This window comes from Dipodomys ordii, unplaced genomic scaffold, assembly GCF_000151885.1.
Source record: "Dipodomys ordii isolate 6190 unplaced genomic scaffold, Dord_2.0 Scaffold22, whole genome shotgun sequence".
Lineage (NCBI taxonomy): Eukaryota > Metazoa > Chordata > Mammalia > Rodentia > Heteromyidae > Dipodomys > Dipodomys ordii.
The window spans coordinates 4222622-4236338 of record NW_012267238.1 but is presented as its reverse complement, the minus strand read 5'-3'; the positions used below and the strand labels follow the sequence as shown (position 1 = coordinate 4236338).

Sequence of the window (13717 nt, the reverse complement as noted above, 5' to 3'; positions counted from 1 at the left end):
TGAAAATCCTGTGAATAATTTCAAGGAGAACCAAGAAGCGAAGAGCTACCTGCCTCAAGCTATCACTTAGCTTTTTTTTTTCCTGCTCACAGATGACATTCTACCACTTAAATTATGTCTCCAATCTGGCACTTCTGCTGGTTAACTGGAGATGGAAGTCTCACAGATTTTTCTGCCCAAGCTGGCTTTCAAATTGAAATCCTCCAGGTCTCAGCATCCTGAGCAGCTAGGATTACAGGAATGAGCCAGTGGTTTGGCTTATATACCTTCTTTAAAAGAGTGTACATTATGTGTACAAAGTGCAGGTTTCACCATATAGAAAGAATTTTAGTTAAAATAGGGCAGATATGAGGCTGATTGTCTATTAGTCAGGAAGACCTTTAATAAGATAGTGAATAACCAAGCTACCTTGTATGCAGCTATCTTGGAACTTATTTCCCACTACTCAGCCTATCATCTTTCCAATGCCTGTTAACAAACAGGCTATATGATTTGGAACCCTTAAGTCCATTCAAGTCAAATTTAATAAGCTGAGAATTAGGATAACATGATGCGTGTTTCCTCGTGAGGATGCTACCAGAGGGTGAGGAGCATCCCCGCAGCATCCAAAACAGGCTGGAGCAACCACTTGGAAATTCATGTATCAATAGTAGGCCAAAGCTGATCTGTAGGCCTACAGAGTATGCTAGTCATAAGGCCTCAACCTGCAAAAGGTATTTTGGAACCATGTAATGGGCAACTGTCTTTAAATGCCACAGGTGTGAAGGCAGTGTAGAAAGACTAGAACAAGGGCTGGATGTGGCTGGACTGATACCCACCTTGACAGATCTAAACTGTTAACCTTCAAAAAACTGATTTGCCAAAGGCTTCTAAAAAAAGGCTTCAACTTCCATCTTGTGCAGTTCCTTAACACTCCCCACCCCCCCACTGGGTAGTGAAGAACAGGACATTCCCAACCAAACAGGAAGTGTTCTAAGGGTGAGTTGAGTTCTTTCTTTTTACTTACTTTCTTTCTTTTTTCTTTCCTTCCTTCCCCCCCCCCTCTTTTTCTCTTCCTTTCTTTGTGCCAGTCCTGGGGCTTGAACTCAGAGCCTGAGCACTGTCCCAGAGCTTCTTTCTGTTCAAGGCTAGCACTCTACTACTTGAGCCACAGGGTCACTTGTGGCTTTTTCTATTTATGTGATACTGAGGAATAGAACCCAGGGCTTTGTGCATGTTAGGCAAGCACTCTACCACTGAGCCACATTCCCAGTCCCTACTGGTGAGTTCCTATAAAGTGAAAATAGTTTTGGGTACTAGATTCAGCTAAGGGTTCAGGGACAATATTCCTAATAGTTACAGGCCCTAAACAAGTACTTAGTACTTCTCTTACCAGGCAGTTAAAATATTGGAAAAGACACTACTGTGCCAACTCTAGGGGAATACAGTGAGACCAGATTATCCCTGTTCCATCACCACCTGTGTGATTTTTGTATCTCAGTTTCCTCATCTGTAAAATGAGGATAATAGTATACCACCTATCTCTTAGGCTTGCTGTTAGTTCACATGAAGTACCTGGAGTATAAAACAAATGCCGAGAATGATTATTATAGCTACGCCTATTATTAGAGCTAAGAGTTTCTCCAGTCACAGGTTCTCAGGGGACTCTGAACAATGAAACAGCCCAGAAATACAATATATCTATAGTGGAAGCAAAGCTGCTTCTTTGTCCCTTCCATCAAGACTATTACTCCATTTTTTCACATCTTCTTTCCTTTTATTGAAAAAAATTTTAGAAAATGGCAGTTAATAAAGGGCACAAATCAACAAGGACATACTAGTGGAAAACATACATAATATAAAACTAAAAATGCTATTGGCTTCTTTAATTGGTTAAGAGCACAAAATGTAACAGGCAGGTCTGTTTTAAACAAATTCAAAAGCTTTTTTCTTTTTAAATCTCTCCAAGTCAGATATGCACACACCCACAAAAATGGTGTGTGAAAGAAAGCTGTTACACACAGGAGTTGTATCCTGAATTCATCAGGAAAACAGTTGTTAAAGCAGGTATTAACACAATGTCAGCAATAGGTTAACAATTCTTAAAAATTGAATCTTCAAATGCTGCATGGCACAAAGCTATACTATACAAAGTACTGCTGGGTACAAAGGAAAAAGTCTGTACGGCTTTTAGCAAAAATGCTTTTTCAGAAAAGCAAATCAGAACACAATCAGCAGACTAAGGAAGCTACAGCTAGACATCAGAGCTACAACTTCTCATATCTGGGCTAGAAAATCCTATTTTTCAAGAATGAACTAAATTTTCAGGACGAAACAGGAACATTTTTAGCATTTCTTATTTAACTCATTTTAATTTGTTTCTCCCCAACCACCCACCCAATAATTCAGCATGATCCAGAAGAAAGAGAGCTGATTTTAGAATTGGCTATTTTATTTTTCTTTCTGTGGCAAGACTGTCATGGAGCCTAGATATTTCAGGTTCATATGCATCCATAACCAGTGTCCCGCTGTGGTCAAAAAACTTAGCAATGGACCTGGTGAACTCGGCTTCTCGCTGCTGCTTTGTTCTTCCACTGATGAAGGTCAGCTTCAATGTGTATTTGTCATCGAACCTAGCAGTACAGAAAAGATAACTCAAAAACCAAACAGATTCAACCAGTAGCACCAGATGTTTTAAGGATAAGGATAAGCTAGGCAATAATAATCAAGGGAAATAGGCATCCTTATAACAACCCAGGGATACTAACTGCCTTCTTCCCAGATTTAGTTACTATGTATCTCCCTTAACCTTACAGAGTGTTAGCTAAGTGGATCATCTCTTACCTCTGGACTTTGCACCTGCCACATTAGACAGATCTTCCTAGATGTTGCTTCTATCTCACTTGACTAGCTCCCATTTGTTAATGTACTTGGTCACAAAACTTTTCTGGGAGCTGGGCGCCGGTGGCTCATGCCTGTAATTCTAGTTACTCAGGAGGCTGAGATCTGAGAATCACAGTTCAAAGCCAGCCCAGGCAGGAAAGTCCGTGAGACTCTTATCTCCAATAAACCACTAGAAAACCAGAAGTGGCACTGTGGCTCAAGCAGTAGAGCGCTAGCCTGGAGACAGCACCCAAGCTCAGAGTTCAAGCCCCACGACCAAAAACAAAAACAAAAACCTTTTCTGGGAAAGCCTTCATAAACCCTCCCAATCTGAGTCATATGTCTCCTTTATCTTTCAGAGCATGTTCAATAGCCATCCAACTTGAATTCTCAGTGCCTAATATATGCCAAGTCCCATGACAGGTTCCTATGCTATCTATCAAATTATCTGTGTTGAAATGATATTTGTGCTTTTCACCACACTGAAGAACCCTTGCTTTCAAGGAGGTTCCTCAAGAGTAATGGCAGGGAGTAAGTCTAATCAAGGTACACTGCATGCATATATGGACAAAACGTAATCCAATCAAAATACAATCCCTTTGGACAACTCATTGACATGAATTAAACAATGTAAAAAGGAAGCTGCCTAATTCTGGTTGGAGATTCTAGTTGGCTTAGCCCTTACAATGTGTAAACAAACGAACTCCAGGTTCTACTGACCCCAGAGGCCCATAACTTTACTAAAAGATTCCCTAGCTACACCCATGGTATCCTAAAGGCCTTTATTATTGCTGTCCATTCAGGAGAGTTTAATAGGGTATGATTCAAGTTAAGCTCCGAGTTCAAGCCTAGTAATGCACAAACACATCAAAAAAATAAAAAGGAAGGTTTAATGACACCAATTTCTTGTTGGGCTGACACCCCCTCATCACCTGTTTTGGTTGCCATTTATAAGAGCATATTCAATGACTGTTAAACCTAGGGTCATCTTTAGGTGAAACGTTTTGTACATGTTTAAAGTGGAAAAACCTCTAATTACTGTAATTAAATAAAAAAAAACACATAGCTCCTTAATAAATTGTTGGTGTGGGGTAATACAATTTGGATTAGTAATAGTGAAGTTCTTCAACTATTTTCAAAACTTCAAAAGATTCCTCAAGGTCTGACCACTTTGCTGATTGACAGCAGTAATTTTTGTACCTCTGGGTCTAATTTTATTGGCAATTACATTGCTTTTATGGCAAGACATGACCTGATGGGTTGTGACCTGGTGAAAATGCATTAGTTCAAGAATTCATGAAACTTTACTTATATGTGTTTTACATGCTATAAAAGTGTTTAGATGCTATAAAAGATATCTGCATCAGGCACGATTAAACCACTAAGTAACACTAAAGGGAAAAGGAGAAGGCAAGGCTGGGAGGACAAAGCAAGAACATTCATACTACTCTAATAACAATAGGGCAGTTGACAAAAGTCAAGAGGGAATGTGAACATTTTTTGAACTTTTATATCATTCCAGTGGCATTGTAAAATGGTGCAGCCACTTTGGAGAATAGTCTTGTGATTCCTCAAAGAGATCAACTGGCCAGATATGGTGATGGAGACTGAGAATCCTGAATCCAAGGCCAGAGTGAGCTAACTAGTGAAACTCTATTCCTGAATAAATGAATAAATAAATAGTAACTATAAAATTCAGTCATTTCTCTCCTCCATATATTTGCCCAAAGAAAACAAGCTCACTGTTTATCTATTTACACACAAATGTTTATAGAAGCATAATTCATAATTGTCAGAAGATAAATCAAATGGCAACTGACAATTGGTAAACAAAATGTTGTGAGGCTGTATAATGGAGTATTATCCAACCATAAAAAAGGACTGAAATACTGATACAGGGGACAACATGGGTGAACCTTAAAAACATTACGCTAAGTGGCAGAAGAAGCCAGATGCAAAAGGATATATATTGTATGATTCAATTCACATGAAATGTCCATAAGATATTTGTACAAAGAAAACACAGACTGATAGTTGTTTTGGGGTGGAGAAAATAGGTAAAGAGGTGCTAGCTGAAGAGTATAGGATTTTAAGGTGATAAAGATACTCTCAGGCTGACTGCTGCAAGTAGCTGTAAACACACTAGCAACTTTACATGAATGAGTTGAATGGTAAGAGAAATATATTTCAATAAGGCCAATCAAAAACATGTCAAAATAAAAATAACAACCTCTTGAGGTTGTTAAGATTCTAGATCTGTTTCCTTGGCCTGGCAAAGCATGCAGGCTCACAATGATGAGGCAAACGGGCAGCAAGGGCTCCTGCCAAAAAACAAGAGCTAGAATTCAACTACAACATCAAATGAAGGTCTGTAATGAGTGAGTCCCTTTGGTGCTGAAATATAGTTAGCTTCATATATATGAATAAGACTAGTTTGAGGTCCCACATAATAATGTGCTAGGAAGGATACCATGTGTTTTGAGTTAGTAATTAAGAGTATGAATTCTGTGCTCAAACTTGGGCTGGAATTCCTACTCTACCACTTTTGGGTAGATCCTAGAATTAAATAAATCTTCTGGAACTAAATTCCTACCTATACAGAGATTTTTTGGTCCGGTCGTGGGGCCTGAACTCTGGGCCTGGGCACTGTCCCTCAGCTCTTCAGCTCAAGGCTAGTGCTCTACCACTTGAGCTACAGCACTACTTCCGGCTTTTTTCTTTTTGTTTATGTGGTGCTGAGGAATCGAACCCAGGGCCTCAGGCATGCAAGGCAAGCGCTCTACCACTGAGCCAACTTCCCAGCCCCTATACAGAGATATTTTAAGGTTTAAATAAACACAATGCATTTGCCAGAAGACCAAATGTAGAAAAAATGCTTAGCAGATGTTTGCTATGACAGCTGGCATCTCATCTTCCTAATAAGTCTACGGAGTCATTTTCCACCTCACTGAATAGTTTACATTTTTACCAAAAGCTACATAACTAAAAACATACTGGAATATGAATTTAGTTCTGGGTACGTATAAATATTCCATCATCCGTCAGAAAAAACCCTTGAAGTGTACTTTTTGGAGTTATATTGAGCACTGCTCTAGAGATGCCTAACCACGTTCACAGTGCAATCAGGATCACAGAACACAAAGAAAGGAACTGGATAATTGACCTCATACATTTGGCTCTTATTAACTTACTACAGGGGAAAAAGAGTCATTCTTCAGTCTTCTGGTCTAGTTTGTCCTTAGTACATTTGTATGATAATGCAATCTCAAAACTGCACTGCTAGAAAAACCTTCTAAATCATTCATACCCTTTACTTCACATTTATATACCTAGCACTACAATATGCATAGAATAGGCACACAAGAGGGCAAATCCAGTACCAGGAATAAAGAATTAGTAGGGATAGTCATTACCTTTTGAGACTGGAGGACAACTGCCAAATATCATCAGGATCCATGCCTGTAGGGTCTTTCCTGTGAGCCACCAGAAAGATGCTCTTCTCCTTATATGAGGTATAAATGGTCAGAATCCCCATCATCACAAAATAGGTTCAAATAAGTTAAGGTGAAAATACATAAACATGAAAACAAAGGGAAACAAAAACTAATACACAAGAGGCATGGAAAATTCCATGTTAGACCTAAACAAGATAGTTTTGTCTTACTTCAAAAGCACAGAAAATATAGCTATTTCACTTTCATTTTCTTTATATGCCAAGAGAAATAAGGTTCTCTCTGGAGACTCTCCACAACACCTCAAAAATGGAAGAAAAACGGTAGAAGGCACAAAGCAGTTCTCATCTTCTTTCTTGATGGACAATGGTATCAGAAGATTGTGTTACCAAGCCAGTCACGTGTTTTACACCCATAATCCTGGCTGGAGGCTGAGATAAGAGGATCACAAATGTTGGCCAGTCCAGGCTACAAAGTGAGACTCTGTTGGAAAATACAAAAACAAAGCAACAACAAAAAAACCATACTCTACAATCACTAGCCACAAGGAACTTGACCATTTTCAACCACTTTCAAGGGTCATTAGACAATGACTGAATTATTTACTATATGATCAATTACGTGCTATGTATCTATAAACTTACTATTACAGTCAATTTTATGTGTTTCTGGCACAGAGGATGTATGGTATTAACTTTGTATGTGTAGTGTTCTCATTAAATTTTATAAACCAGAGAGGCAGGAAAGTATAGTGCAAAAGATATTGATTGACTTTGCAGGGAGGCAGCTTTAGAGCTGAATCTTGGCCTTTAATCAGTATAGTTATAATAAATTACTCCACCCTCCCCAAGTATTTTCACCACTAAAGCAGGGATAATACTGACATTTTAAAATGGTCATGGGATTTATAGTGTTCAGCACACAGAAGACATTTATAATGGCAGTCACTAGCAATATATATATATAACATGTGATTATAAGATGCTGCTTTGTTTTAAACAAATATAACAAGTACCACCAGAGTAGTTTTCTTGGGAGGCTATATTAATGTTACAATTTTATCGATGTCATTTCAATTCTATTTGGAACTCCTTTGGGAATGGTCTACAGAACCTATGACATGTTCATACTGGAATTCATACTGAAATAATCTGATTAGTGAAAATAGTTAAGAATCACTTTGTGCCAATTCTGGGAACTATGATTTGGCACCAATCTGGATAACATCATTTTTGATCAGATGTTCTATTAAATGACTTGTCAACTATCTGAAAGTAGTTTTAAAAAATATTCCAGAGAGAAATATTTCAGAAAGAGCAATCGATGAGCTTAGGCTGACAGAACTGTAACATAAGAACTGTAGTGGTGAATCTCTATAATATATCCTGGGGGAAGGGAGGAGGGGAAAACCATGCTTAGGATCTCCTCAATACAAGGAAACCCGGGCAGAGATCTGAACCTGCAAAATCTGATGCTTTTCTAAGATTCTGGAATGAGTGACTTAAAACAAAAAAGTTCTGGGTTACAAGCAATAAGAACTATAATTGTGGGCTGGGAAGGTGGCTCAGTGGTAGAGCGCTTGCCTTGCAATGCATGAGGCCTTGGGTTCGATTCCCCAGCATCACATAAGCAAAAAAAGAAAAAAGCCGGAAGTGGCACTGTGGCTCAAGTGGTAGAGAGCTAGCCTTGAGCTGACTGAGGGACAGCACCCAGGCCCAGAGTTCAAGCCCCACAACCGGACCCAAAAAAAAAAAGAACTATAATTGTATGTTTTACTAATGAGTGCTCATATTACAAGTAAAATAAATTCTACAATAAAATGTGCCTTATGGGTAAAATTAACATATTAAACCTAAAATATCAACAGTACTACTTAACTTTACAGATACTTATGAGTCAACAATATACTTAACGCTACAGATATTGTAGCTATCATTAACAGGCCCTAAGATGAAAGTTTTTGTTAGGCACAGGGAGGAGAAACAGCAGAGATATTTAAAAATTACTACTAAAAAACAAACCTGAGCACAAATAAAGGATATGATATGACACACAAAGCCAAAACTGGCTTGGACTCTGGAAAGGGATGCATATAATCCCAAATCAAAGCTACGATGGCAAAGAAACAGGAGATGGTACAGATGGCGAGACGACCGTCAATTAGACCAAAATTCTCCACATACTTGTATTTTTCCAGAAGTACCTAGGAAAAACAGCAAGAATCAAACTAACGGAGTGCTTCCCACCTAGCACCTGCTTTTTATCATTTCAATGATAAATAAAAGTATGTTGAAAATCATATGAAACATCCCATTGGTATTTTATCACTCTAAAGAAAACAGAAACTTTTTCTGAGACTTTAAAATTTTGCTTTCTGGCTCAATTTGTAACACTGAGAATCCAAGTAAGAGAATAGACCCTATACATGTTCATGGACACTTCCTCAATGAAGTACCTTTTTGGCAGAATCATCTAGAGAGTTTTTCACAGCTGATCCATCCCACTTGTCAATTTTTACAGGCTTATCATCAATTTTCCACTGTAAAACAAATAGAAAAGTGGTGCATTACAAACCCTGAGCTATACATTTGTTAAGCAGGTACTCTACTGCCTGAGCCATACCTCTAGCCCTTTCTGATGTGTTCTCCCTTCCCGCCACCCCTCCCTCCCCGCCCCACACTCAGTCACGGGGCTTGAACTCTAGATGATATGGCCATTTTTTAATTGGGGGTTTGCTTTTTGTCTATATTGGCCTGGATCACAATTCTATTTGTTTCCTGCCCTAGCTGACTTGATAAGCATGTGCCACATCCCCAGCTTTTGCTGTTAAGACAGGGTCTTGAAAAAGAGTATGGCCTCAAACTATCATCCTCCCCATCTCAGCCTACCAAGTAACTAGGATTACAAACATGACCCACTGGATGTAGCTAAAATGAGCAACTTTCTTAAGTACATCCTCAACTACATATAGCATTTACTCTGTGATCTGACATTGGAGAGCTAAAACAATGAAAAATAAGTCCAGAGACAATGATGTTTCTAAAATCGGGAGGAACCCAAGCTGTCCGACTCTAAGCAGAAAAGTCAAAACTCATTTACAAGTCCCCAACAAAACATATACACAGGCTAGAGAGACTCTGTGAAGTGTCAACTTTTATCCCAAACTCATTTTACCAAATGTGAGTTTTGAAAAGAACTCCCTTTGTCGATCCTTTTATTCTGTGATCCCAAAACTCAGAAAATAGAGACACAGTAATAGAGACACTGACAAAATGGAAAGGGTTTCTCTAATACACATTTGTTGGTTACCAACTTTTATATTTTACCCAAATGTCTTAACTTTAAGAAATCTAGTATATCTACCTTAATAGAATATTACATGTGGTTTTTGATCAAGCATGGCCAATAAATGAATAATCATATATAAAGAAAATTCATAAGCAAAATTTTGAATTACAACCCATACATAATCCAGTGCTGGAGATGTGGAGAAGTTCTCGGTCATCCTATGTTATCACAGTTGTGTGAGCTGCCATTTCCTACCCTTTGTTTTGTGAAAATCTGCCTCCCAAAGTAGTGCCCCAAAGCAGACACCCTGTAAGGGCAAAAGGATATGGGTGTGTGTGAGACTTATAACTATGCGGTTTGGCTAGCCTAAGACCCTGGGTTAGGGACAAATGGCTATGAGGGAAAAAGTCAGCAGGAAATTCAAAATTTATTTGGCTTTGGAATGGACTTGAAAGAAATACCTCATCAACATTTTCTTTTTAATTGTCATTTTACATACTAGAACACAAACAAAAACTGAAGTTTGTTGAGAGGGAAAAAAATGAACTAAAATAATCATACTTGAGGGGATTAAAAGACAGTTACCCCTCTTGTGCCTTATGAAAACAAAATTCTTTTAAAAAAATTACTCAGCCATGTGCTAGTGGCTCATCCTGTAATCTTAGCTACTTAGGAAGCTGAGATCTTAGGATCATAGTTCAAAGCCTGGGCAGGTAAGATCACGAGGCCCTGATCTCCAATTAACCACCAGAAAAGTGGAAATGGCGCTGTGGCTCAAAGTGGTAAAGCACTAGCCTTGAGCAAAAGTGCTCAGGGACAGCACCTAGGCCCTGAGTTCAAGCTCCAGGATGGACCGCCCCTCCCCCCCAAAAGTTACTCATCATACTACTTAACAATATTAATTCTCACTTGCCAGTCTACAATGAAAAATGACGCCTAATTTTAAAAGTACAAACTGACAAAGAAGAAAATAGGTTTTTCTAGTCATACAGTTAGTTTGTATATACTTTTAAAAGTACAAACTGACAAAGAAGAAAATAGGTTTTTCTAGTCATACAGTTAGTTTGTATATACTCGTCACATACATTTCATTTTTAAAACCACAAGCAAAAGAAAAACTTAAGAGTCAAACCCAGAACAGAAATTCATTTATGAAATGAAGTCAGAATAAAGCCATTCTTTTTTTTATTTGAAAAAGAAAAATGTAATCTCCTAGTAACCTAGTCAGACACCACTGTGTGGCACATCCCACTGAAGCTTACTTCTATATTCACAACACAATTTCTTAGCAATTTCAGAGATCAAAGCCAGAAACAGCCATTATAATATGTGTTGAACAGCCTTAACTCTAATTCCATTGCCTTGTACCTAAAAGTAATTTTCATTAAGTGGAACATGAACATTTATAATGGTAAGAAAGGTTATAATTTTGATTTCTGAGGTGATAGAAGCATCAAAAAAACCTTAGCTCATTTGAAGGCAAATAGGATCCCTGCAACAGCACAGAGAAACATCTGGAAGAGGGAGGAGCCAAGGTCCTAAACCCCAGACATAGACCACACACACACACACACACACACACACACACACACAAGATGACAACATGAGATTGCCACTCTCAGAAAGCCTGTTACAAGGTTAGTCTTTGGCTGACTTCTGACAAGTCTGCTAATATACAATTCTCTACAATGAAAAAAAAAATCCCTACATGGTAAGTGGATTTTTGTGCCTAAATTATATTCACAAGGTGATTTATGCCAAATGCCTTTCCTTCTGACTCTGGCATAGGCTAGGCAGATGTCTGCAAAACTAGTCCTACAGAAAACTAAGCACTGGAGCTTCTCTGGCAGACATTTCACATGTACACTCACAATGCTGTTGCTGGAGAGATTAAGCATGTTATATGAGATGCCAGCAGAAAAGGCCTCATGGAATCTTGTATCTATCTGGCTTCTGCTAAACTTTATCCCACTTAGCTTTCCTCTTTGTTGCTTGTTGCCTTGCATCCTTTTGCTGTAATATCCCTTGCCCAGGAGTAGCATATAGCCTAGGTCCCATGCATCTTTCTAACAAATCACCAGTTAGGGTAATCTTGAGAACCCACAGGTAGCACTGTTTTGCTAAATACAAGGTATTTCAGATGTTATAACTTCATATATAATTCATTTCTCCTCATTCCCTCTTGCATATTTGATACATGAAGATTGAGTATAACCATCACATCAATTTACTTATTTGTACCTAATATCATCTATGTACATTAAAAAAAAGTCTCACATTAAAATAGTAACAGGTCCCTGCTTTCCCTTATCTTTGTCATTATCATTTCTTACCCAAAGAGAGGGACAGCTGGGTTTTGTTTTTACTTCTGTTCTCTTTAAGTTTGCACTGTTTTTTTTTTTTTTTTTTTGTCGGTCATGGGGCTTGAACTCTGGGCTTGGGCGCTGTCCCTGCGCTATTCAGCTCTAGGCGAGCACTCTACCACGTGAGCCACGGTGCCACTTCCAGTTTTCTAGTGGTTTATTGGAGATAAGAGTCTCACAGACTTTCCTGCGCAGGCTGGCTTTGAACCATGATTCTCAGATCTCAGCCTCCTGAATAGCTAGGTTACAGGTGTGAGCCACCGTCGCCCGGCTCTGTTTTTCTTTTTTTTTTGTCAGTATAGGGATTTTAATTCAGGGTGAGCTTGCTCAACTGGTGGTTGACACATCTCCAGCCTGGCTTTTTGCTGGTTATTTTGGAGATGTATTCTCTTGGACTTTTCTGTTTGGGCTGACCTTACAGGGTCATCCTCCAGATCTCAGCCTTCTGAGAAGTTAGAATTATAGCATGAGCCACCAGGCCCTGACTTAATAGTTTCTTTTTTAAAACTGGGTTTTTTTGGAAAGACAGCCAACTAACTGGGAAAAAATATTTACCAGCATTGGTTCAGACAAGGGGCTAATATCCAGTATATACAGGGAACTCAAGAAACTAACCCCTCCCAAACCTAACAAACCAATTACTAAATGGGCAAAGGAGCTAAAGAGAGACTTCTGCTCAGAAGAGATAAAAATAGCAAAGAAAAACATGAGGAAATGTTCACCATCCCTGGTTGTAAAGGAAATGCAAATAAAGACAACCCTGAGACACCACCTTATTCCAGTCAGAATGGCCCACATCCTAAATTCAGCAAACAACAAATGCTGGAGGGGATGTAGAGAAAGATCCCTATTACACTGCTGGTGGGAATGTACTCTTAAACAACCACTTTGGAAAGCAGTCTGGAGGGCCCTTAGAAAGGTAAATATAGACCTCTCCTATGACCCAGTCATACCACTCCTAGGCATCTATCCTGAGGAACCAGTATACAAGGACACATGCACCTCCATGTTTGCAATAGCCAGGATATGGAAATAACCCAGATGCCCCACTACAGATGAATGTATCCAAAAATTGTGGTATCTATATACAATGAAATATTATGCAGCCATTAGAAAGGACAAAATAATGGCATTCGCAGGGAAATGGATGAACTAGAAGAAAGTATGTTGAGTGAGATAAGCCAAGAGCAAAGAGACCAATAGCACATGGCCTCCCTGGTAAGTGGGTATTAACTCCAAAGTAAGGAGATACAACTAAGGAAACAAGACTCGACAAAGTAAACAAGGTAAACAATACTCGTGAAAAAAAGGACCTCCACTCATCTGGTCAAATCATTACTAAATGACCCCATGCTGATGACCGCATGTATGGTATACATATATGTGCACATCAGAGGGAACTAGGAGGAGGACACAGAAACAGGGAAACGGGAAAACATACAACAGCGGGACCCAGCTGCACTGGTTATTAATCTTAGCAACTCAATGGCAGCGATAGGAGGGAGGGAAATGAGTGGGAAAGAGGGAACAGCTCACACTAAGCAAAAGGAAAGAAATGTACATATCATCCGATGTGAAAGAAATAACTGTATAGTCAAAGCTCATAGAATTCATAAACTTTATAGACCACAATAAAGACAATTTACATGAAGGTTAGAATGTGTTTGTGACTTTAAATAAGTATCACTATCCCACAATACTGTGAAATTTGTGAAGTTTATGTAATCATCTAATCACAATAAAAAAAAATTG

The 13717-nt window shown here is 38.8% G+C and overlaps 1 protein-coding gene across 1 annotated transcript in view; it reads right to left on the bottom strand.

Moving 5' to 3' along the window:
* Positions 1–1734: 1734 nt before the first annotated feature.
* Spcs2 (signal peptidase complex subunit 2 homolog (S. cerevisiae)) overlaps positions 1735–13717 on the bottom strand; it is a 17228-nt gene continuing 5245 nt past the window's right edge. The window contains exons 2-5 of the mRNA XM_013014169.1: positions 8770–8853; positions 8357–8517; positions 6276–6410; positions 1735–2612 (exon numbers count right to left, since the gene is read on the bottom strand). Of these exons, the coding sequence (XP_012869623.1) occupies positions 2426–2612; positions 6276–6410; positions 8357–8517; positions 8770–8853 (567 nt within the window). The 3' untranslated portion in view covers positions 1735–2425. The remainder of the gene's footprint in view (positions 2613–6275; positions 6411–8356; positions 8518–8769; positions 8854–13717) is intronic.